The 22,529-nt window shown below is 47.7% G+C and overlaps 1 protein-coding gene across 4 annotated transcripts; it reads right to left on the bottom strand.

Moving 5' to 3' along the window:
• IQCG (IQ motif containing G) lies at positions 1–22,527 on the bottom strand. Of its 4 annotated transcripts, none has more exons than XM_062006142.1 (9): positions 22,341–22,527; positions 16,807–16,954; positions 12,549–12,673; positions 11,592–11,673; positions 5,281–5,442; positions 4,404–4,478; positions 2,682–2,813; positions 615–716; positions 1–135 (listed from the first exon to the last, which is right to left on the bottom strand). In XM_062006142.1, the coding sequence occupies exons 1-9, from the start codon at positions 22,370–22,372 to the stop codon at positions 1–3; spliced, it is 993 nt and encodes a 330-aa protein (XP_061862126.1). In that variant the 5' UTR covers positions 22,373–22,527. The 4 variants fall into 4 exon arrangements, with proteins under 4 accessions (XP_061862126.1, XP_061862127.1, XP_061862128.1 ...); XM_062006143.1 differs by lacking the exon at positions 22,341–22,527 and adding an exon at positions 22,250–22,306; XM_062006144.1 differs by lacking the exon at positions 22,341–22,527 and adding an exon at positions 21,699–21,747.
• Between the last annotated feature and the right edge of the window lie 2 nt (positions 22,528–22,529).

The following is a 22,529-nucleotide window of genomic DNA, read 5'->3' as shown; positions in this document are numbered from 1 at the left end:
TCATGACTTTTTCTTTGCTCCAGGGTTTTCCTTCTTCCCTTTCTGCTTGGATAGCTGTTTCTTCACCATCTTCTTGAGGGCCTGGTAGGGACCCAGGTTTCTGCGGACCATAGTACCTCTCCACCAGGCCTGCAGCTGGAAGCAAGAGGGAGAGGGGTCTGAGGGGAAGTCACTTGCTGGAGTACCTGGCCAGAGCATCTCTCCTGCACTTCCTAGCTGTGGGAGGAAGCCCTGGCCCACACAGCAGCAGTTGGGCCTGTGCTGCTTACACTGAAGGTATCCACATCTGTTGCTGGTAGCAAGGGGAAGAGGAGGGGAGCTGCCCCGTGACCTTCCCTGTGTCGCCCATGCAGTGGGGCTGGTGTGATGGGAACAGCCTCAAATCATTCAAGGAGAATGGCTTCTTCCCTTTGGCTTCCTTCTCAAACCTGCAGCTAGCTGCTGGCTTTGTGTCTGCCCCAGCAGAAAGGGATGGGCTTTGTCTGCCCTCTGCTTCTGCCACCTCACAGCAGCCAACTTTCTCCTGCTGTTACCTGCCTGAACAAACCTGTGGCAAGAATTGCAGCTCCCAGCTGCTGCTGGAGCAAGTACTGCCTCAGCTTTACTCTCTTTACCTTCAGGATGCTCTTCAGCTCCAGGGCATCCTGCTCTAGTTGTCTTCTTTTAGCCGCCTTTTCCGCCCGGTCACGGGTGATGGTTTCCTCCATTATCTGGCACTGCAAGACAGCACAGGGGTGGCATAAAAAACACAGCCCCTAAACAGCAGGGCCAGCCTTCGAGGCTCACTCTGCCCAGCAGCTTGCCAAGGCAGGGCTCACCTGGCCCCTGGAGCAAGGAGTCTTCTCTGACTGCCCACTGGTGTCCTCTTTGCTACACACTTGTGGCAGCCCAGCCAGGCCTGCTCTGGCCCATGGGTCACAATGTGGGTCCCCTCTCAGTGCACAGGGAGCAATGTGGCAGCCCAAGGGGAATGTGACAGTGTGGACCTTCCTCCCCTACCTCCTTTATTTGATCTTTCCTGAATCCAGATGGCAAATGTTCCTCATTACCACCTCAGTCCCCAGGCACCGAGAGCTGCCGCCAAAGCGACTGGCTGTAATGAACCCCTTGATCCTGGGCTGTAAACGAGCTGTCTGATGGAGTCCAAGGCAACAGATGGTGGCAGGAAGGGACCCATGCTCCCTCAGGCTGGGCAGCACGTGAGGTACAAACACGCTTGGGATGCTGAGATGAAAGCATAGAGTGAAAAATGAGCCCACAAGCAGGGAAACAGCAAACTCAGTCCCATCATGGCAGTCCAGTGACAGGAAGGAATGAGGACAATTCCTTCCAGCTTCATCCAAGGCTGTGCTGCTGTTCAGTGAGATCTCAGCCTGCTTGAGAGTTGGGCGAGAGGAACCTCATGAGGTTCAACAAGGACAAGTTCAGAGCCCTGCCCCTGGGGAGGAACAACCCCCTGCACCAGGACAGATCAGCTCTGCAGAGACCTGGGAGTCCTGGTTGACAATAAACTAACCATGAGCCAGCAATGTGCCCTTGTGGGTAAGAAGGCCAGTGGCATCTTAGGATGCTTTAAGAAGAATGTGGCCAGCAGATGGAGGGAGGTTCTGCTCCCCCTCTACTCTGCCCTGGTGAGGCCTCATCTGGAGTCCTGTGTCCAGTTCTGGGCTCCCCAGCTCAAGAGGGACAGGGAACTGCTGGAGAGAGGCCAGCACAGGGACAGCAAGATGATCAGGGGACTGGAACATCTTCCTTATGAGGAAAGGCTGAGGGAACTGGGGCTGTTCAGCCTTGGAGAAGAGGAGACTGAGGGGAAAGCTCATTAGTAATTACAAGTATTTAAAAGGTGTATGTCAAGAGAATGGAGTGACACTTTTTTCTGCAGTGCCCAGTGACAGGACAAGGGGTGATGGGCATGAGCTGGGACACGGAAAACAAAACTTGTTTGGTGCTGAGGTGAGGGAGCCCTGGCACAGGCTGCCCAGGGAGGGTGTGGAGGCTCCTGCTCTGGGGGTTTCCAAACCCACCTGGACACAATCCTGTGTGACCTGATCAAGGGGAACCTGCTTTACTAGGCTGCTGGGCTGGATGATCTCTAAAGGTCCCTTCCAACCCCCACCATTATGCCAATCTGTGATTCTGTGGCTTTAAAACACTCCTTGTTGCTTTCTGCCCTGTGCTGCCTGCTCCACACTTAACCAAGAAACCAGTGTGTGGCAGGAATGGTTCCAGCTGGAATCCAGTTGCCCCATAACGTGCTGTGCAGTTGTGAGCGTGCACCCGCAGGAGGGGATGAGCTGCCCTGTCCAGCCTCTGCCTTTCTGACCCCCATGTTGCTTGATGGAGCAGATTGGTTCAAAGGCAACAAAGGTGAAGCATCCTGATGGGATGGGACAGTGTCTTTGCCCCTCACTAAGGCTGTCAGTGGCACTCTGGTTACTTACTGGTGTTTGAAAACAGCTGCAGGAGAAACATCATTTTTCCTTGATGTCACAGGTGGCAAGTAGAAGATGGCTACTCAGTCCCTGCCTTCCCAGGCCTGGTGCTTGTAATTGCACCCTGCACCTCGAGATTGCTGCTTTGTTTTTCCTGTGGTCCTGGTTCCTGATCTGAATGAGGGCAGCAGAAACCCAGAATGCAGTTTTACAGGGCTGAGTACTGAGATGCTGTTGGGGTCTTACCTCCCTGGTGACTCCCTGCAGCTTTTCTAAGTTTTCTGCCCTTGCTGCTTTTAGGGCATCCAGTTCTTCATCTTTAGCTTCTGTGTCACTTTTATACTTGTCCATCCAGTAGTCCAGCTCCTCTTCCAGCTTCTGCATGAGGACAGAGGGGTGCTCAGCGTGGTACAAAGAGTACAGGGGAAAGGTTGGCTAATATTACATGGCCTGCTTTCAGGATGGTGGTAAGAGGCCCATGAATTGAGTGTGGTCAGCATTTCCTTCTCATCTTGAAAGAGTCAAACCCATAGGACTGGTGATAAATTACTGGTAGGCTGCAGGCCCTGGCTGAGGATTCACCATGGAAGCCACAGCACCAGACTGGGGATGAGAGGGACTAGGTTGGGCTTTCAGAGGTGCATGAAGAATGGAGAAGCACTGAGGGTTAGCTTTGTGCCCAGTCAGTCCTGGTGAATTGGCAATAGGAAGCAATTCCTTATGTGTATACAGAGGGAGAGGGGGTTAAGAAAGAGTGTGGCAGTGAGAAAGCTTTTCTCTGTCTGCCTCCCTCCCCACCTTCTGGGCTGAGCCCAGGGCTGAGGTCCCAAGGGACAGCACTTCAGGCTATTTCAGGTTGTGGACCTGGCTTTGTCTCACTGGTGAATAGGAGAGCAGGTGTTGCCCACACCATCACCCAGATGACTTCCTCCCATTCACCACCAACTTCTCCATAGCAACAGCCACGATTGCTCACGTGGAAAAATAATCTGAGGAAAGGCATCAATCTCATTACAGCATCACAGCTGGACACACAAGGGAGATGGAGGCCATGGTCATCCTCTCCTCTGAGGGCCCCTAAAAAGCCACCAGCTGCTGTCTGAGCACAGAGAGGCTCGTGCATTGCCTGCTGGTAGAGGTCAAACAGGCTGCAGCTTTTACTTGGCAAGTCCCCTGGCTATGGAGCCTTGATCAGGCAATGGCAGGGGGAGAGAGAGGTCACTGATTAATTACTCAAAAGAAGCAGCACTTTTTTTGCACTCAGATTACAGTTTTTAAAATGTCCTGTCTTCTCTTAAATTGTGCCCTGGCAGTGATGTTCTGTACCCTGCAGCAGGTCAGGATTCCTTCCAGTCACACGGTGTATGGGAAGCTTTCCAGTGTTACTCACTGGCACGGGCACTGCTATTGATGACAGAAAAGCTCTGAACCTCTGCATCAACAGCACAGGGACATTCCTGGTGGTTTGCTGCTTCAAATGGGTACATTCATTGTGAGTTAGCAATTAATCCAACCCTGCTTCTTCCTCAGATTAAGATGAAGCACAACTGGGCTGGCAGTTCCTGTCATTTCCTTCTCGGTGCCCCCTCTGAGCAACACTTGGGCCTATGGAAATGTTGCCCTCACTTTGTGCAGTAGCACAACTCACTGAGTTGCTGGAGCCCCGGCTACTGCCAAGGAAGGTCTGAATCAAGTTCCAGTTAGCTCAATACAGCTATCTGAGGGAGGAAAAATCCCTGACACGTGAATAAAGAATGATAGTCATTACGTGAACTCTAATTTAAGGAAGTGTATCCCAATGTAGCAAATCTCAAGCCTGGGAGAGCTGGGTTAATTATAAACAGCCTTCAGACAGCAGCAATCATCAACATGGTACATCTGATGGAGCAGTAAGGGGTTTTCTTTAGGCACCAATGATATGCTGGTTACCAGTTGCTATTTGAAGCACTAGCACATGGTCACATTTACGTTTTCGTGTCGCCTGAGGAAATTTTCAGTCTCCATGTGGACTCGAATCTCCTCATCAGTTTTGTTCTTCAAGTCCTGCCATCAGCACAGACAGAAAACAGGAGAGACAGTGTCAGTGCACAGGTGTGCGCACACACATGCTGCTGAAAGCCCAGCTGCTGAGTGAGAGAGCAGCAGCTCTGTGTAGTCCACAGCCATTGTCCCCCACATTTGGCAAAAGGAGCAGAGGCAATGCTTGCCCTTGGGCCATCCATGAAAAAAGGACAACTGGTCAGACACTGACCAGTCAAAAAAGAATGTTTGCAAAGTCAGAACAGTTTTCTAGTCCAGTTCACCCTCTGGCCACAGGAACAGCTCTACCAGTACCATGCCTGTGGGCAGTGCTGGCAGCTTGGGCCGCTTATGTGGCTAAATAGGTTTGTACCTACACCCTTTGGGCAGTTTCTCTGATGACAGCATTAGTTTAGGGAGTCCCTGCCTCCAGGCACTGCCTCCTGCAGCCCTGCCATCCCTGCTGCTGCTGCTGCTTGCAGGACCATATAGGGAGGATGTGGAGTCTCCTCTGGAGGTTTCCAAACCCACTTGGATGCATTCCTGTGTGACCTGATCAAGGGGAACCTGCTTTAGCCGGGGGTTGGGCTGGATGGTCTCCAGAGGTCCCTGCTAACCCTGATCATGCTTTCATTCTGTCACTCTGTCATACAGAGAAGCAATGGAAGAGATGAAAGATTTCTAACCCAGTTGAGTTTGCTGATCCAATTCAAACAGTTGTGCTGGTGATTGCTGGAGAATAGAAAAGGCTTCTGGGGAAAGAGGGACGGCTCCTTCCTTACCAGCTGGAGATGCCTTCCCATAGGGGCCCTGGGGAAGAGCTTACCTGAATTTCCTTCTCCAGGGCTTCCTCTGCATTTCTGCACTTCTTCTGGGTTTGGTGGACCTGGAGGTCTGTTTTTTTCTTCATGTAAGACATCTCTATGCTTGCTTTGGCCTTCATCTCCTGGAGTGTGTCTTTGAGGTAGGCAATCATGTGATCTCGGGTCTAGTGGAGGAGACAGAAGCAGCACAAAAGCAAAGGTGGAGACTGAGCTCACTGTTTCTTAATCTCTCCCTGATAAACTCAGAAGACACAAGGCTATAGGCTCCACACTTTCCCTGCATGTTGCCCCATTTCAGCCTCTACTTCAAAGGGAAGTTTGACACCCATGCAGAAGGCAGTGAACCCATCAGTGAACCCATCAGTGAGGAGTGATTATGTCTGGAGAGGGTGAGGCGATGACCAGAGTGGGACGAGAAGCCAGGCCTCCTGGTCTCTGCACCAGAATGGATTCAACCATGCTCACCAGAACCATGAAAGCCAAGGAATTGCACCTGCTTAAAGCCAGGCTTTACTGGCCTCTGGGATTTGGCCATCCCAGTGAGTGAGCATCTGTAAGAGGAGGATAATGGCTAAGCCAGTTTGATTTCCTCAAGTATACTCTGCCTCAGATTCCTTTTTTCCTCGTTATGCAGCAACTGTATAAACACAACCTCGGTAACAGGTGGGAAATCTACCCTTGCCGTGCTCATATGTCTAAACATTTCTTCCTTGGAATCTTACCAGGTGCCCACTTTGTAATAAAAGCATTCACTCAGAGTGAGGAAGAGCCCCCAGCCTCTCCCCATGCCTTGTTTCCCAGTGGAGATCAGCTTTCCTGAGGGAATTCTGTCCCCAGGAGCTCCCACGTGAGCAGCAATCCTGAGCCAACGTGCCCCCTGTGTGGCTTTAGGAGGAAGCCAAGTGCATTTGCTTGATTTGGGATTGTTGTTTTGTTTATTCCTTTTTAATGAACTGCTTGGAGTAACAGATAAAAGTTCATTCATCTGGGGCTGGAACTTGGAACTACTGTAAAATGCAAAGCTCCAGAGTTCAAAAGGTCATCAGAGGCTCCTGTGCAATTAGGCAAGATCTTGGTGCCTCTGCTCCGTGGCTCCCTCACTCCATTCCAGCCTTTCCCTTGCCTTTCCTGCCATGCTGTGACAGCTTTGACATTCACATCAGCCAAAGCTCGCAGCTGAAGATGAAATAGCAAAGTGCTGCCATTTGGATGTTTTGAAGCCCACAGATCTTGTCTCTGCAACACCCTCCAGTTCCTTGGCTGTGTAAACATGGACAAATGCCACGGGAAGAAGCCAGCTCCGTGGTGCTGTGTTTAAAAGCCTCTGCAGCGTGACTCATTTGGGAAAGGTTTCCTTATAAGAAGAGTTTGGAATGGTTAAAAGGAAAATCCTTCCCTCTGCATCCCTTGTCAGACATAGGAAGTGCCAGGTACATTTATAAGGCTCAGGACAATTAGGGGCCTTGGCTGATGCTGTTTGGTGGGTTTCAAAGTCACATGTTGATATGTTTTTGAAGGTTTCCAACATCAGATACTATGTGAGGGCCGTGTCACTGTACCACTGCAGCCAGACACAGATCTGACTTGTTTGTGTCCTAGTAAAGTTTCTGGTCATGGCCTTTATTTTCCCTGGTGGGAAATGTTGGTGGGCACTGGAAGGGGTTGTGTTCCTGGTCAGCAGACACAGGAGGTGACTGCAGCACTTCCTGGGACGTTGTCTTCCTGTGCTGTGGTCAAACCTTGTCTGAGTTGAGGTGCTGGCAGACTGGGGGATGCTGATGAAAAACAACAGAGGCCCAGCAAAGCCAAGTGCTGCTGATGTCAGTGTGCCACTGCTGTCTGCCTAGGCTCTGCAAAAAGAGAAGGGTTCAGCCTAGCTTACAGAGCACTCCTAGGGCAGGCTATAGACACCAAGTTTTTTCCTTTTTCCTTGCATAGCTCAGTGGAGCAGAGGAAAAAGGGCTTTTGATGGCAGCACTTCAGGCCTCAGCTGGGATGGAGGCTGCTCTGGCTTTCTTTATTGTATGGCACGTTTGTGGTTTGGATTTGGTCTGCAGCACTGTAAAACATCTTCCTGAGAGCTGGGGAGTCTGGGGGCTGGGTTACACAATGCAAAGCAGATAGGAAGTGAAATGCAAAACCCCAGGGGTGGTTCACAGCCAGGCCTTCCCTTGGAGAGGGAAAGTGGGCTGCAGGAGCTGCCCAAGCAGCTGCAGCCCAGCTGATGGGGCACATTCCCTGTTAGGTTGCAGGTGGTAAATGCCCACGAGCTGTGGGCACCGTCTGTAGACAATGCTGTTCCCTCAACTTCAGGGGCAGGCACTGGGAACATGAGTTTCTGTTTATTCATTCTGGTTGATGGTAGCAAAAGTCCCAGACAGGGAGGGAGCACTTTCAGAGTTAATGCAGTAAACCTCTGGGCTGCTTATTTGGGATGACCTCATCGCTGAAGCTGCCAAACCAGAGATGCAAAATCATACCTTGTGTGTCCAAAACTATCACAAAACTGGTGGAGACCAAGATCAAACCCCAGGAAACAGTTGTTAAGCGCCAGTCTGCTTCACAGGCACGTAAACAAGCTGATGTGCTCTGATCCTCTCTGATCTCTCAGCTCACAGACATCAGCTCAGAGGCCTGTCTGCTGCTGTTACCTGCTGCCTTAGGAGTCTGCCCCACAGATGCTGTTTGGCTCCAAAAGCAACTGCCCTTAGTCTTAGCCTCGTGTGTTTTCATTTACTTTGATTTATCTCTCTTGCAAGTGCCACTTAGACCTCTCAGCTCTTTCACAGCAGTTAGTATTTACAGTCACTTAAAATACATCTGGTTACAAAAATAGGAACAGCAAACAGGAGCAAAGAGCCTGAGGAATTCCTCCAGCAGCCAGATCTCCCCTCTGCTGCCAGCAGCACAGCCCTTTGGCAGGCTCTTGGAGGGGGCAGGGAGGGTGCTGTGCTCCGTGCAGGCAGCCAGCGTGCCAGCACAGCCCTGCTGCTTGCCTACACCAAGTGCTACGAGCTCAAATCTTTCCACTGGCAGCTGCACTATCTCAGTTTGCAAAGGCTGAAGATATGCTTAGATCTGCACACCTGCTGCAGCCCAGACTTGCTTCCCCTGAAACCACAATGTGCAGCCTCTCTGTGCTTCAGTAAGGCTGTAGCTGCATCTCTGTCCCAGAACCTCCCTGAGAAATGCCTGGAAGGTCAGCCAGCCTCAACATCATAGCTTCTGCAGCCCTCCCCTCGCTCACCTCCAGTCCCAACAACTGCTGTTGTGGGTGAGCTGTGCAAGGGGCAGTTTGCTGGCACAGGGAGCAGACTTGTGGCAGCAAGACTCTTGTGGAAAGTCCTGTCCCTCTGCAGCCAGGTTTGGATGTAGTGCACCAACTCCAGGTCCTGCTGAGCTGCTGTGGGGCTCTGCCAGCAGTGGCACAAACTCACCCAGGAGCTCAGGACCATCACAGAATTTCTGCTTTCAGCTGCTGTGTTTCTTCATCAGAAACATGCTGCAGTGGGTGTGTGTATATCTGTTTAAAATATTCTTCCCAAACCCTTCATTGATGCATTTATCCTTGTGGAAGAGGGAAAGGGAAGAAACGTGATGGGGTTTAGAGGCACTTATAAAATCACTCCCAAGTGGCACAGTGATACAGCAGAGCTGGGGTGTGGTTACAAGAGTCCACAGAGAATAAAAGTCACGGAGCTGTTTTCACTGGAATTGTGGTGCAAGGTCTTGGCTCTGTCTCTGGTAGGAAGCCTGCAATATTGCCACTTGTTAGGAAACGACACCACAACTTGCACCTGTGTGTGGCACATAGAACCTCCAGGACAGAAAAAGGCTTTGCCTGAATGGCAAGGCAGGAATTGTAACCTTGTAATGTCTGATTTTTGTGTTACACTGTATAATCCTATTTGATTGTAACTTATTTCAAAACCTGTGCAGACTGACATCCCTCACTCAGAAAACTTGTCTTTTGGTACAAGCTAGGAAATGACCACTGCAGCAGCAAACAGAACTCCTGCAGCCAAACCAGAGCTATGGTGATGCTCCTGCACCGAGGGGTAAGAGCAACACCAGACTCTGCTTCAGCTCCTATAGAGACATCAGTGCTTTCCTCAAACAAAACAAATAAGAACATTTACCATTAGATTTGTGTTCCATTAGAAGAGAAATGAGCTGAGGAACCTAATACAGCATTAATTAACATCTCATTGAGAGTCTGCAAGGCTGAAGATGCAAACCTGCAGGCCACGTGGGTAAAGCAAAGACCACGTTTTTCTGGTTCCACCATTAGATTTGCTCTCTTTTGTTTTCTTCCCCACCAGACTGGAGACAACCATGTAGGCTTTTGTCTACAGGTCTGTGAATTATTATTGTTCAAAGTAGCTGTGGGTTTGGTTTTAATTAGTTGGCGAGGTGACAGCTCATGCAAGTGTCTGTCAAACTGCCGAGGGGAAAGTCCCATATGAAGCCAATAGAAATTATTCTCCCTTGAGAGATGCAGTGAGACACCAGTATTTTTGGCACAGGAGGAAAGCAGTACTTGAAAGTAGGCTGGTCTTTGATTTGTTATCAAAGCTGGAACTACAAGGAAGCCCAGAAAAGGACTTTTAAGCTGGAAATATAAAAACAAACCCCAAGATGAATGCAGATTCCACGTGATGAGGTGAAAAGCAAGAAGCAAATTAGCAGAAGGTACTGGAAGAACACGGGAGAACCTCTCAGCACAGCATCTACACACTGCCTGATGACTGCCAGAGGTAGGAGAGGGGCAGGACACTGCTGTTACTGTCAGGCAGGATGGCCACAGCCAGTCCCTGGGAAGGCACTAAACCAGAACTGGGTATGTCTCTTGTGTGCACAGGCACTGTGAGGTTTGAGGAGCACTACACAGAAGGAGAAGTAGCTCATCCTGTGCTCTTGCCTGGGGAGTGGGACAACAGGAGCTTCCCAGGAGCCATCAGAATCTGACTGAGAAGGGAGCTGACAAACTACCTACTGCCACACAGATGTCAAAGGACTTTGGGTTTGTTCTGGAGGGCCTGGGAAGAGGGTCCCACACCATCTCCAGTGGCAGAAATCAAGCATACATCGAGGTGTACAGCTCCCCTTGTCAGCCCTGGCTCTGACCCCTATATCATGTAGATGTCCTGTTCAAATCTGTAGGGGGAAAATGTTTATCCTACATCTCTTATAGTTTGAACAGCTGTTCTTTCTTGTTTTGTCTCCTAACTTTCTAACTTTCCATTTCCTTCAGTGACTCCCTTCTCCTCTCTCTCATGTCCACAGGTCTTTTCCCAGTGCTTTTTTAATCTTGCTACACTTCCCAGTGGACGTTTTGCATTGCCAGGATCTCCACTGGTAGATGAGTACTGACCTCAATGAATTTCCCCATCTTATACATTCCTGCTTTCTTCTCTGCTGTTCTAATATCTCTCCCGGACTTGTGGTGTCTCATCAGTTACAGATAGCTGCATACACTCCAGCACCAATAGATCCTTTGTGTTCTTACAACCATCCTGTATTTACAATTGGGCTTTCTCCTGCACACAAATCCAGGCTGCCAACACAAAACCTTCATGTTCTACAAACTGCCCTTCACCAGCATGTCAGTGGCTTAAAATTCCTCTCTGTAGCAAACACTACCCTGGCACATGTGAGCATCAAGGCTGAGCTGTCTGGTGAGAATCAAAATGACCATGATATGCCATTCAATTGATCTGCCCTCGTGTAGCAAGTCTGACATTTCCAGCCTGCCCCAGCTGTCCTGTGCATGCACACACCACTGGTATGCTGCAGGCAGAAGGGATGAAGCTTTCCAGAAAGATGAAGTTGTCAGTGTACGTGCAGTGACACCGCTCTGCCCTTAGGCAGGACTCCCATGCCTAGAAAAATAGACTCAAATCATGACATTTTCCCCAGAAAAAAAAAAAAGGTAGGTAGAAAAATGAGCTGCACCCAGGTGTCTGTCTGTCCCCTCATCATCACACCTTCTGTGCCAGGTCTCACATCTGCATGACTAAGTAGGACAGCACCTTAGCCACTGCCACCTACAGATGAGCTCTTTCTTACTGACTGCAGATAGCTGTGTTTTGCCACTCCCTGCACTGCTCTGGGGATGTTCTAATTTGATCATGGTTCCCATGATTAATGAGCATTTTGGGATCCCATTTGAAAACCATTAGATCCTGCTCCTAAAGTCATTAGCAGGCTTATTCAGAATATAAATCTTTATCCCAATTCTTCTGCTTCTGTTTCCCTAAATGCCAGATCATGATCCATGCTAACCATCCTCTCCTCTGGTAAGTGACCTCACCCGAAGTTCTTGTTCAGTTTCTTTCTTGACATCTTGCAGCTGTTTCTTGAGTGACTTTATCTGCTTCTCTCCTTCCTCCTTCCTGAAGAAAAATGGGAAAATATAATCACTTGACTCTATCAAAAAGGACAAGGATTACTTACCTGGAGGAGAACTTTCTCTCTCCTGATACAGCTGGCTGAGTGCTGCCCTGCTTACTCTGCTCACTCAACTGAGTCTAAAATAAAAGAAGGGCACACAAAAAATCTTGACTTGCTTCTTCAGAAGAGCAGAAGATAAGCCTCTTCCCGTGGCTGAGGAGTAAAAGAGGCATTCATTTCTTCACTCTGAGCCTCAAGGAGACAGCACATCTGCAAGCTGGGAGCACAGACTCCTCACTAAACCTAGAAACTTGGTAAATTAATCCCAGAAGCGGTGCACAGACTGAGCAAAGAGGATGGGAATGAAAGGGAGAAGGAACTAAAACCCAGAGGAAGCTCTTGTTGAAGGCCTGGACTGGACTTGAGGATGATGCAATTCCTATAGCAGAGAGGGAAAAAGCCTCTCATTGAGTGACAGTTTCTGCACTTCGGGGGCCAACCTCCTTGTTTGTGTGCAGAAGCATGCCTCAGCCCCACACTGCCAAACTCTCTGTTTCACTGGATGGATGGGCTATGTTTTTTTCATATCAGACTTAAAATCTTTCAATACCCACTGCCTCAGATTCTGAGATCCATGAAGGGATGTGAGTCAAGGCCAAAAACTACAGAGCCGTTTACCTGCTTAAAACAGAGGCAGTAATGTTCTAGGTCTTATGATCTCATTTTGTCTCTGAGTGCTTTTCTAAGCTTTTATGCTTATGTTTTGATTTAAAGACAGTAAATATTACAGTTGGTCCCTGAGAATTTGTATGTATGGAAGAGGAATGGACTTTGCGTCTGAGCAGTTAAACAAGAAAGCACTGAACACAACACTGACCTGGCGAGTAAGTCATAAACCTCGGTCGTTCTTGCCTTCTCTCTCTCATTAGCTTCTATCAGGCTGTTAAATGTTCCAGATTCCTCAATCTCTTTCAGCGTGGCTGTAAGTACATCACTTGCATACTGCCTGCCAGGAAGAAAAGGAATACAGCAGTAACTTATAGGTGCTGGTACCTTTATCCATTCTTGCAGCTAAAAAGGTAAGGAAATCTAAGATCCCATTTCTGTCCTTATGTCTATAAAACCCAGGAGTACTTCTCCCATGGTACCTGCTTCTTGTACCTTTGAAGAACTCTGTTAGGAGTTGGTTGAGGTTTATAATTTAAATATGCTGCCCTAAATGCTGTACATATCTGCCAGGGAAAGCCAACTCCAGATACCAGAACATCAGCCCTGGCACAGGTCCTGGCATGAGTTCCACCATTATCAACTGGGGAATATTTTGCAGCTCCATTCAGAATAAACTGATTGTCATTACTTGGCATCCAGAGGGAAGCAAAGGGCGGAGCTAGAAGGCCTATGAAGCCAGACCTCCCTGCTCTCTCTCTAGAGGTACTTCTTCCAGACCAAGACTGAGGTACACCAGCAGTTGGAGAGTGGGAAGCTCCTGTTTTTGCTTTCAAGAGATTGACTGAGAACTTTGCAGCTCTGAGCATTGCCCACAGTCATCATAGTTGTGCCTCACTCACCTATGAGCCTCAATTTTTCTGAGTTCCTCTACAGACAGAGCACTGTGTCTCCTGGCCTTGTTGGAAAGACGATGAGTACTTTTTGGATCTTTACTTTTCCCCACTTGCTGCTTGTGTTTGATGCTTTTTGGACTCGTGGTGGTAACATTTTTCCCTCTCCCTTGCCTTGCTGGCATAAGCTCTTGGTGGTTAATGTCAAGCTCCCTCTTTGTCTTGTTGTCTTTCCTTTCCTGGATGTCAGTCTAAAAGGGAATAACAGTACACTGTTGTACACTGGGCAGTAGAAATAAACCCTCTGCAACTTTATGTGAGAGGAAGAAAAAATATTCAACAACTAGAATGAAGCTCTGCTGAGAGCAGTTGATGGGGTGTGTTATGTTTTGTAGAGAGCAGAAGAGCAGAAACACTTCTCTTGGTTAGCTCTGAGCACACAATGTAGGCTTATTAAAGTTCATGGGATCAGAAGTCCTAAAGTGACAGGACTAGAAAAAGCCTCAAAGGGAAATTAATCTGCCCCAAGAGATGATGGTTCAGACTGTGTCAGTCCTAACATGCTTTTAATGACCTCCAGCAATGGAGATTTACACACCTCCTGCCCATGCCAGCACATCACCACAATATTTACCATGTGAAAGGTTTTTTTCTCCTCACTTGCCGTTGAGCCCACAATTTCTTGTCCTAGTCTCCATAGGCACAGACACCAAATCATTCTGTCCTTCTTTGCAGTGGCTTTGAAGTGCTGGAAGGCTGTTTGTTTCCCTTCCACCTTCTCTCCATCCCAGCCATTTCCCACTGCCTGTCACCATCACTTTTCCCTACAATGTTACTGTTGGAACAGGAGCTGAGGTGTGTGGAAATACAAGTGGTAGACATCAGCTATCTGCTCAGCTGGCTTTTTGAGGGTGACAGCAGAAGTACAACATGAATTCAAAGAAGGAATCAAAAACATTGGTAGCTCTTCTCCACAGAAAGGTATCTCATGGTTATCTACAATCTTATTAAAAAAGAAGAAGCCCCAGAAAAGCAAAAACACACCATAAAATCAGCTGAGGCCTGTTCCTGAGGAATTTCTCAGCTTTATGTGCTAGAGATAAGAATGCAGTTGTTAAGCACTGGGACATTAAAAGAGAAAATGTTCCTGCCCCTCTACCAGCACCTCTGTGGCTGAACGTGAAAGAGCAGCAGGGTTGCAGCCAGCTCACCCAGTCCCTGCCCCTACCCTGGCTGCTTGGGGAAATGGATCCGGGAACTCACTGACCTCAAACCTTTTCCAGTATAAAGGGGGAAAATAAATCCATATTTTTAGCAGCAGCAGTTCTCAACCCAGATCCCTCCACAATCACACAGCCGGTTGTGCCAACACAGCGCAGAGGGCCCAGGAAAAACAAGCGGTCGGGGCAGCAAGTGCGTGTGCCGGGGGCGCTGCCGAGAAGCGACCCGGCTCCGGAGGCTGCCGAAGGCGCGGGGGCAGGGCGCGGGGCACTGCCGGGGGCTGCTCCAGTCAGTGTCTCGGACGTCTCCGGGTGGGATGAATCAGGCTCCGGCAGTGTCTGACTCACCACTGACTAGAGGAGGAGTCTCGGTGACTCCACGGTTAGCTTTTTGGACAGTTAGTTACGTTTCCATTCAGTGAATCGCATGCAAAGCAAACACAGAGCAGTGAAAATGGGCACAGTGAACTGGGAAAAAACAAAGGGTTTCAGTAGTTTGCTGGCGATGGCTGTGCTTCAGGAAGAACTGATTTTGGCAAACAAACAGCTTGAATGTCATGTAGATTTTATGATAGATGCGTTTTAACGTCAAGACAGGCTACAGCTGGATTATCTGTAAACAGCAGGGACTTACTAACAATTACCAAATAGCTCTGTGAGAGCAAGGCGTTTGTAAACTGCGCGTGTTGCCATCTGCGTAGTCTCCCGGCTGTTTATCTTTTGCTAATCTTTTGCCCAACGTTCAGCAAATAGAAAGGCTGCCTTGCTCTGGGGGATGCACTGCGTGAAGCGATGGACAAGAGCACCCCATCTGGAAAATCGGTGAGGTGCTGGCCAGCACTGACTCATCCTCTCAAACGTCATCAGCCGACGTTTAGATGTCTCTCTTTGAACATGTCATTGATTCGTTTGACTGACAGAGCTCCAGGGTGCTTTGCAAACACAGGTCTTCTGCAAATACAATGCTAACAGCCAAATGTAAACTGAGAAATGGGGAAAGCAGCAAACGACAGAGCACTAAAGTTAGCGAGTGGCTTCCCTTAACCATTTTCTCCTTTCTAAATTGTTTCCTTCTCGATTTCTTTTGGCATCTTAAAGAACACCAGTGGGGCTTAGAGTCCGTGAGAAAATGGCATTTTAAGAGATGACCCGGTTAAAACAAACCTCTGTGACTGAAGAGAAAAGCAATGGTGTTTTCTCTGTAATGTAAGTAGGTCTATCAGCCCGAGTCGGTGTGTCCTAGAGATCTCCTAGAGATCTGCTTTTTTCTCTGTGGTTTTGCTCCTGGCACTTGAGAGCTTTTCCACCCGGCTCCGTGAGGGAGAAGCATCCTCCGGAAACTGATGAGGCCGGCTCTTGTAAGGAGAGGAGTGCCCTCTATGGCACAGCGCAAGCATCCCTCACGCCCAGCTTCTGCCGGTTTGCGAGGGAGTTTTGGAAGTAAGGTCATGTGGAAGGGGGAAACGTAGAAAACAACACATTGACTTACCTTGCTCATGCATTCTTAAGTGGCACGTTAGAAAGAGTGAACGGCTTTGGATCTGAAAGCTCAGAATCCAGTTTTTATTTCTATCCTGGCCACATAATTCAGTTTATTTAGTTCCTCTTAAAAAGAGTTTCAAATCTGCTTAAACTGGAAACAGCCTGCTATGGCACTTAAAACACAGGACAAGAGAACTTACAACCATTTACCCCTCTAGGTGGTCCCATCCTGTTTCCTGTGTCTATCAGTTACCAGAAAAAACACCTTCCTTTACAGCAACAAACCTCCACCTGAGGGTCGGGGCTTCTTCTCTGTTCTTGCTACCTCTGCCCAAACCCTCTTAGTTATGATGCCTATTAGAAATCAACTGATCAATATTGCTCCTTGAGAATAGAGAGGTGCTAATAGATTGTGCACTGGATTTTTTTCTTCATTCCTTGTCTGTGGGGACTGCATGGACATAAGAGAGGAACCGAGTGACCTTGGTTTTGAGTACTTCCCAATATCCTGTTTGTTTGTGTTTTAAATGGCTGTGCATCTACATAAAAACCTAGATAGGTTTTCCTTTCTTTTCCCTAATCCTTTGTCATCTAACCACTGAGATTTGAAAATTATAAGGCCAGGAACCTCATCTTGGGTCAATAAGGTCCTTTGCACAAAGTCATGACAAAGGCTTCTTGGTGGTGCTGCAGTATAAATGCTAAAATGTGTCCCCCATGAACCTTTATTGTGTTTCTTCACCCAAGAGTCATGGGGCACTTTGCAGAAAAAAATCCAGAGTTGATTTTTTAGAAGACATTTAGAAGACATAAAACCAAGACTAGAAGAAAACCAGGAGGGATTTCTTTCAAGAGCAAAGATGGAGGGACATACGTGGCTGAGGTCTATCTTGTCCTCATCGAAAGGTGGCATCAAATATCCAAGCATGGAGAGCTTGTCAATACACTCCTCCAGCACGACACTGAACATCAGAGCTTCCATGTGACTTAATTTATCCATTTCTTTAGTCTCTGTGTTCTTCCTAAGAGGAAGAAAGACAAAATATATCAATGGGGAAAGACACTATGGTGTTAGTAATGTTAGAAACAGTTTAAACTAAAGGTAGACTGAAATATCCTTATTTGCAGCCTTTCCTCTACTTCCCTGGCTTTGTTTATAGCCTTTCATACACTGTTTATAAGAGGAGCCATGCTCTGCTAATGGCTGCATTCAGGGACAGTGGGAATGTTTATCTTTCACAAAACAAAGTCAGTCCAGGTCCCTCAGATAGGCTGTGAAGGGAATGGATTTGGAAGGCACAGACTGGGCAAGCTGGCCTCACCATTCAGTTCAAGGGGCAGCAGCGTTTCATGACAGACTTTGTTCTTTGGGAAATGGTGCCTTTTCAAAAGGAAAAAAAATCATATGACTTATAAAATCTCAAAGAGTGAACATGCTCTGATCAGTCCTTGTTATTACTGTGTAGCCTTAACATTTGTATGACCCTCATCCCCTCAGCAGGAGCTGTTAGCACCTCGAAAGGTTGAAAGTCAAACACCAACATCTGGGCTAAGTAAACTGTCTTTAACATTATGTGTTGTGCTATTTTAGATCTCATTTTGAATTTGAAACTGCCCTGATGTCCACTTAAACATCCCTTTGCCTTGCTTACAGATGGAATATTCTGAAAGTCTGTCTAGGGAACAGTGGAAATTCACTGTCCATCCAAGTGAAATGGGTTCATTTAGAAAAATGCCCAAGAAAACACCTGCATGAGAATGTAGAAATTCTCTGATGTGTTTGATGTTTTGGTAAGCCATTAGACAATGCCTCCAAACCCTGTACTCACAAAACAGATAGTTCTTGTATAACATTTCTAGCACAACTGGAATCTGAGATCATCTAAACCAACCCCCCTGCCAAAGCAGGTCCACCTAGATCAGGTCACACAGGAACATGTCCAGGTGGGTTTGGAAACTCCAGAGCAGGAGCCTCCACACCCTCCCTGGGCAGCCTGTGCCAGGGCTCCCTCACCTCAACAGGAAAATAGTTTTTCCTTATGTCTAAGTAGAACTTTTTGTGTTCCAGCTTCTTTCCATTACCCCTTGTCCTGTCACTAGATACAACAGAAAAAAGGGATGCCCAAACCTCCTGACATCCACCATTTCAATATTTGTAAATGCAAGTATTTATAAAAATGCACATTTACTGTAACCCATTTGTCCTCATCCTTTTTTCTTGTTTTAGTTGAAGAAAATATAGTAATTTACATCTGGAACATTAAATTAATTTCATTCAGGCAGAACAAAACCAGCCACTTTTCAGTGCAGCTTTATGAGATGTCTGTCAGCACAGGAGAGGTAAAACAAAACCAACTTATATTTTATGTATTTGTACTTTTATGTCATTGTCTCTTGCAGTAAGTTTAATGCATCATGTATGAAAATGTACTGTTCTTTGTAACAGGACGTGGCTCTCCTTGTGCCTAAGACTACAACTAGAAAGCCTAGTGTGCAAGTGGCTGTCATTGTCATGACAGCTACACCTCTAGTCAGAGAGACTGCAATATTGCTCCTTCCAGCCCAGATCCATTTCTTCAGTTAACCAAGTAGTAACTCAGAATGCCAAACTCCCAGCTGCACAGTCTTGCATTAAGGATTCTCCCAAGTATTTCTGCCATGAGCTCAGGTGGAAGAGAAGGTTCAAGAGTGGCATAACTCCAGTGTTGTGAACCATGAAAAAGGCAAAGCACTGTGATGTGGCAGGCCCAGTCTTTTCAGCAGACATCAAGAAGTATGAGTGTCACTGCATAAGGCAGCAGCAAACCTCTGGTAAGGCATGGTGTATGTTTCTAGTCATTTGTGTTATAAACATCCCCAGGTACAGAAGACAACTAGTGAGGGGATCATGGGAGTACAAGTCCTGTTTTACACAAGGTTAAAAGAATCAAGGACTATGATTACTCTGTGTAAATACATATGAAGAGTAGATACCAAGGAGAAACAGGGCTGCTTAAGTTAAAGGGTAATACTGCTCCAGGGTCAAAGGAGTGAAGTTTCCCCTAAGCCAGGCAATTACAAGAAGGTTTCTAACTTCTGCATGGAAGAAGATACAGAACAGCCTTTCAGATAAGATAATGGTAGAGGCACCCTAAATTATTTCAAGAAGCTTGCTTAAATCACAGTGAGAAAATATAAGAGCAAAGCAGTGATTCTGAATATTATCAATGTCTACTGTCCTTCTTGTACTGCTTATACCCATTACCTGATTAATCCCTCTGTCAGGGCTTTTGATGGTCACCTATGACTAAGAGGGAACTGATTTCCCACTTTTGCTTCTGAGATTTTTTTTCCTCTCCTTTCTCTTAATTGTTAAAAAAAAGCTACAGTTTGAGATAGGAATCTGGTAATACCAGTAACAAATAAATAGCTACTCATCTGTATAATAAACTAAACCCACCACTTTTCCCTTTTCTTTCAGGCTTGGAATCAATGATAGAAGTGGAGATGCATGAATTAAGTCTTTTTTACATAGAGAAAGTCAAACAATGTCTCTTTCCAGTCAACACACACTAATAAAATATTTTTAAATGCTTTGCTCATCTTTATCTTCTTAAGAAATCTGTGACCCATATTTTGAGTCTAAGCAACATAGGAATGATCTGTTACATCTGGAGTCCTAATGCTAAAAATATTGTGAGCAAAGATTTATTGTGAGATAGCTGTGACAGATGATTACAACAGCATTCTTGAAGAAAAAATAACACTTGCAGCTCCCATAGGGGAAAAAAAAAGAAGTGACTTATTTGGAAACAAAGGAGGATGCAAAAGCTTTTCCTCCATCCTTCAGCAGCTTCTGTCCAGGAGACAATTAACTCAAGATAGTCATGTGTGTTAAGAAAGGTCACAGCCTCTTGGTTTGCTCCTCCTACATGTCTCCTCTCCAGCAGTTGTATGTGCCAAGCCACTGTGCTCTAGGCTTCTGATGTCTTGGAAGTGAGAAGGAAACCATTGTGTGAGGCCTTGAGAAACCCTACAAATATCTCTCTGCTCTCCCTGGGTTAGAGTTAAAGCAGTGCCCGCAGACCATCCTGATACAGCCCCTGGCATCAGCCTGAATCACTGCACTTTGCTGAACCACCGCCATAATAATAGAGGTATGTGAAGGATTCAGCTTCTCCCAAGAGTTTTGATAAACATTCTTTCCCTGCTGATCGAAAGGGAAAGAAAAACAGATCAAGAAATAATTTTTAGAACAACTGTATAAAAGCTTTGGCCTCCTGTTGCTTTGGGGATTGCAACTCCCTCTGCTGTGTGAGAGTCCTGGACACAGCTTCTCCCATCCTGCTGCCTGATAAGCTAAAATGGCTTCAAAGGTAGCAGTTTATACAGCATTCCTTCTAGTCAGTTAAGGAGATACCAATGGATCTCAATGAGAAAATTCAAAGCTGAGAATGTCACTTCTCCTTTAGATCTGTTTTGCAAATGATTGGCAAAGAGACATTCTGAATAGCTTCCAGCAGGGCCAGAAATCAGAAATACTTTCATACTGGCAAAAGAAAATGTCTCTTAGGCAAGCAAAATAGTGGTGACCTTACAAAACTCAGCCTATCACTACAGATGTTAGAAGTTGTTCATTTGGAAAGGGGAAGGAGACTTTGAAAAGTTGAAGTAGTCTTGGTTTTGGCTTAGAGATGCAATTTATGCTTCACACTGACTGTAGGGAAAAGCTCCTGCTCTCTGAGGCTGTACTGATGAGTGAAAGGCTGTACTGAGGACTGAAAGATGTGGTGCTCCTGTTAGTTGTGTGTCCCATATGAGATCAAATCCATTTGGGACGGGAAAAGATGAGATTTAAGGAGCATTTCTTGGCTGTGGCATCTCTACTGCTGGAAAACAAAGTGGTTTGGCAGATTTTTCTCCTCAAAGCTGGGATTGTGTCCTTTCTCTGAGTGGAGGTTCCTAGAGATATTTCATACTGTTAACTAAGTAGATTACTGAGCATTTTGTTGCTTTCTACTTCTTCCTTAAAATAGAAGACAACAGAACATTTTTGAGAATTATTAATATTTCATCTCTTGTCTGCTCCTACTTCCTGAAGCTTCATCTCCCTAAAAAACCCCTCTGTCCATACATGCTTACAAGGCATCAAGTGTTTCTTCCCTGGCCCAGCACCTCAGTCCAGGTGCAAGCTCTCCAAGCCCAACTGGTGACAGGATGACAGTAGATTTTGCTCCTGAGTTCAAATCTTTCATAAAAGCACTCTGGCCACATGTTCAAATGTAGCTTAAGACACTTAGGAACAAAGTTGCAATGAAAGTTCGGATGGCCAGGGCATCTTTTGTACTGGAGTAAGTTCATAAATTGTTTGAAGCACTCAGAAAAGACACCTGAATTTCTGGTTATGTGAGGGATGTGACAGAAATGAGAAGAACCCTCTTGGGAAATGGGTAAGTACACACTTCCACCTAGGGCCATAAAATCACAGAATAGTAGGGTTGGAAGGGACCTCTAGAGATCATCCAGCCCAACCCCCTGCTAAAGCAGGTTCCCCTCGATCGGGTCACACAGGAACGTGTCCAGCTGGGTTTGGAAACTTCCAGAGAAGGAGCCTCCACACCGGGGCAGCCTGTGCCAGGGCTCCCTCACCTCAACACCAAAGAAGATTTTCCTTGTGTCTAAGTGGAACTTTTTGTGTCCCAGCTCATGTCCATTACCCCTTGTCCTGTCACTGGGCAGTGCAGAAAAAGTGTCGTCCCATCCTCCTGACACCCACCCTTTAGGTACCTATCAGTGTTGATGACATCGCCCCCAGTCTTCTCTGCTCCAGGCTGAACAGTCCCAGGTCCCTCAGCCTTTCCTCATGAGGAAGATGTTCCAGTCCCCTGATCATCTTGGTGGCCCTGCGCTGGACTCTCTCCAGCAGTTCTCTGTCCCTCTTGAGCTGAGGAGCCCAGAACTGGTCACAGGACTCCAGATGAGGCCTCACCAGGGCAGAGTAGAGGGGGAGCAGAACCTCCCTTGACCTGCTGCCCACACTCTTCTTAAGACACCCCAGGACGCCACTGGCCTTGGCCACGAGAGCACGCTGCTGGCTCTCGGCCAGTTCATTATCAAACACCTTTCCTTTCGTAGGACAACACAAGAATGTGATATTTCATTACAGGGATTTGAGCTGTCGCCGATAAGTAACCGCTGAGCCGATTCGGCCGTTCGGGGTGAGAGCGGACGGTGGCCGCCGAGCAGCCGTTAGGCGCGCGCCCCGGCCCCTCGCGGGGCTCCTCCCCCCCGTTCCAGCCCCGCGCCGCGGCCCCGCTCGCCCTGCCAGATGTCCCGACCTGGGCGGCCTCAGGGCCCTGCCCGCGGCGGCAGAGACAGCGGCAGCGAGCCCCGCCGCCGGTTCCAGGCGCGACGCGCGGCGGCGCTCACCGGGAGGAAGCGGCTGCGTTGCCCGTCTCCATGGCACCCAGCACGCTCCGGGGGCTTGGCGGGGCTGCCCAGGCGGGTGCCTGCGCGGCGGGGCCGGGGCTGCTCCGGGGATCCCCGGCAGAAGCAGAAAGGCGAGGCACGGGACGGGCCGACAGCCGGCGCTGCGGCCGCCGCACGCGCCGCGGAGAG

The sequence above is a fragment of the Colius striatus genome, chromosome 12, assembly GCF_028858725.1.
Source record: "Colius striatus isolate bColStr4 chromosome 12, bColStr4.1.hap1, whole genome shotgun sequence".
NCBI lineage: Eukaryota > Metazoa > Chordata > Aves > Coliiformes > Coliidae > Colius > Colius striatus.
This window is presented reverse-complemented; position numbering and strand designations above follow the sequence as displayed.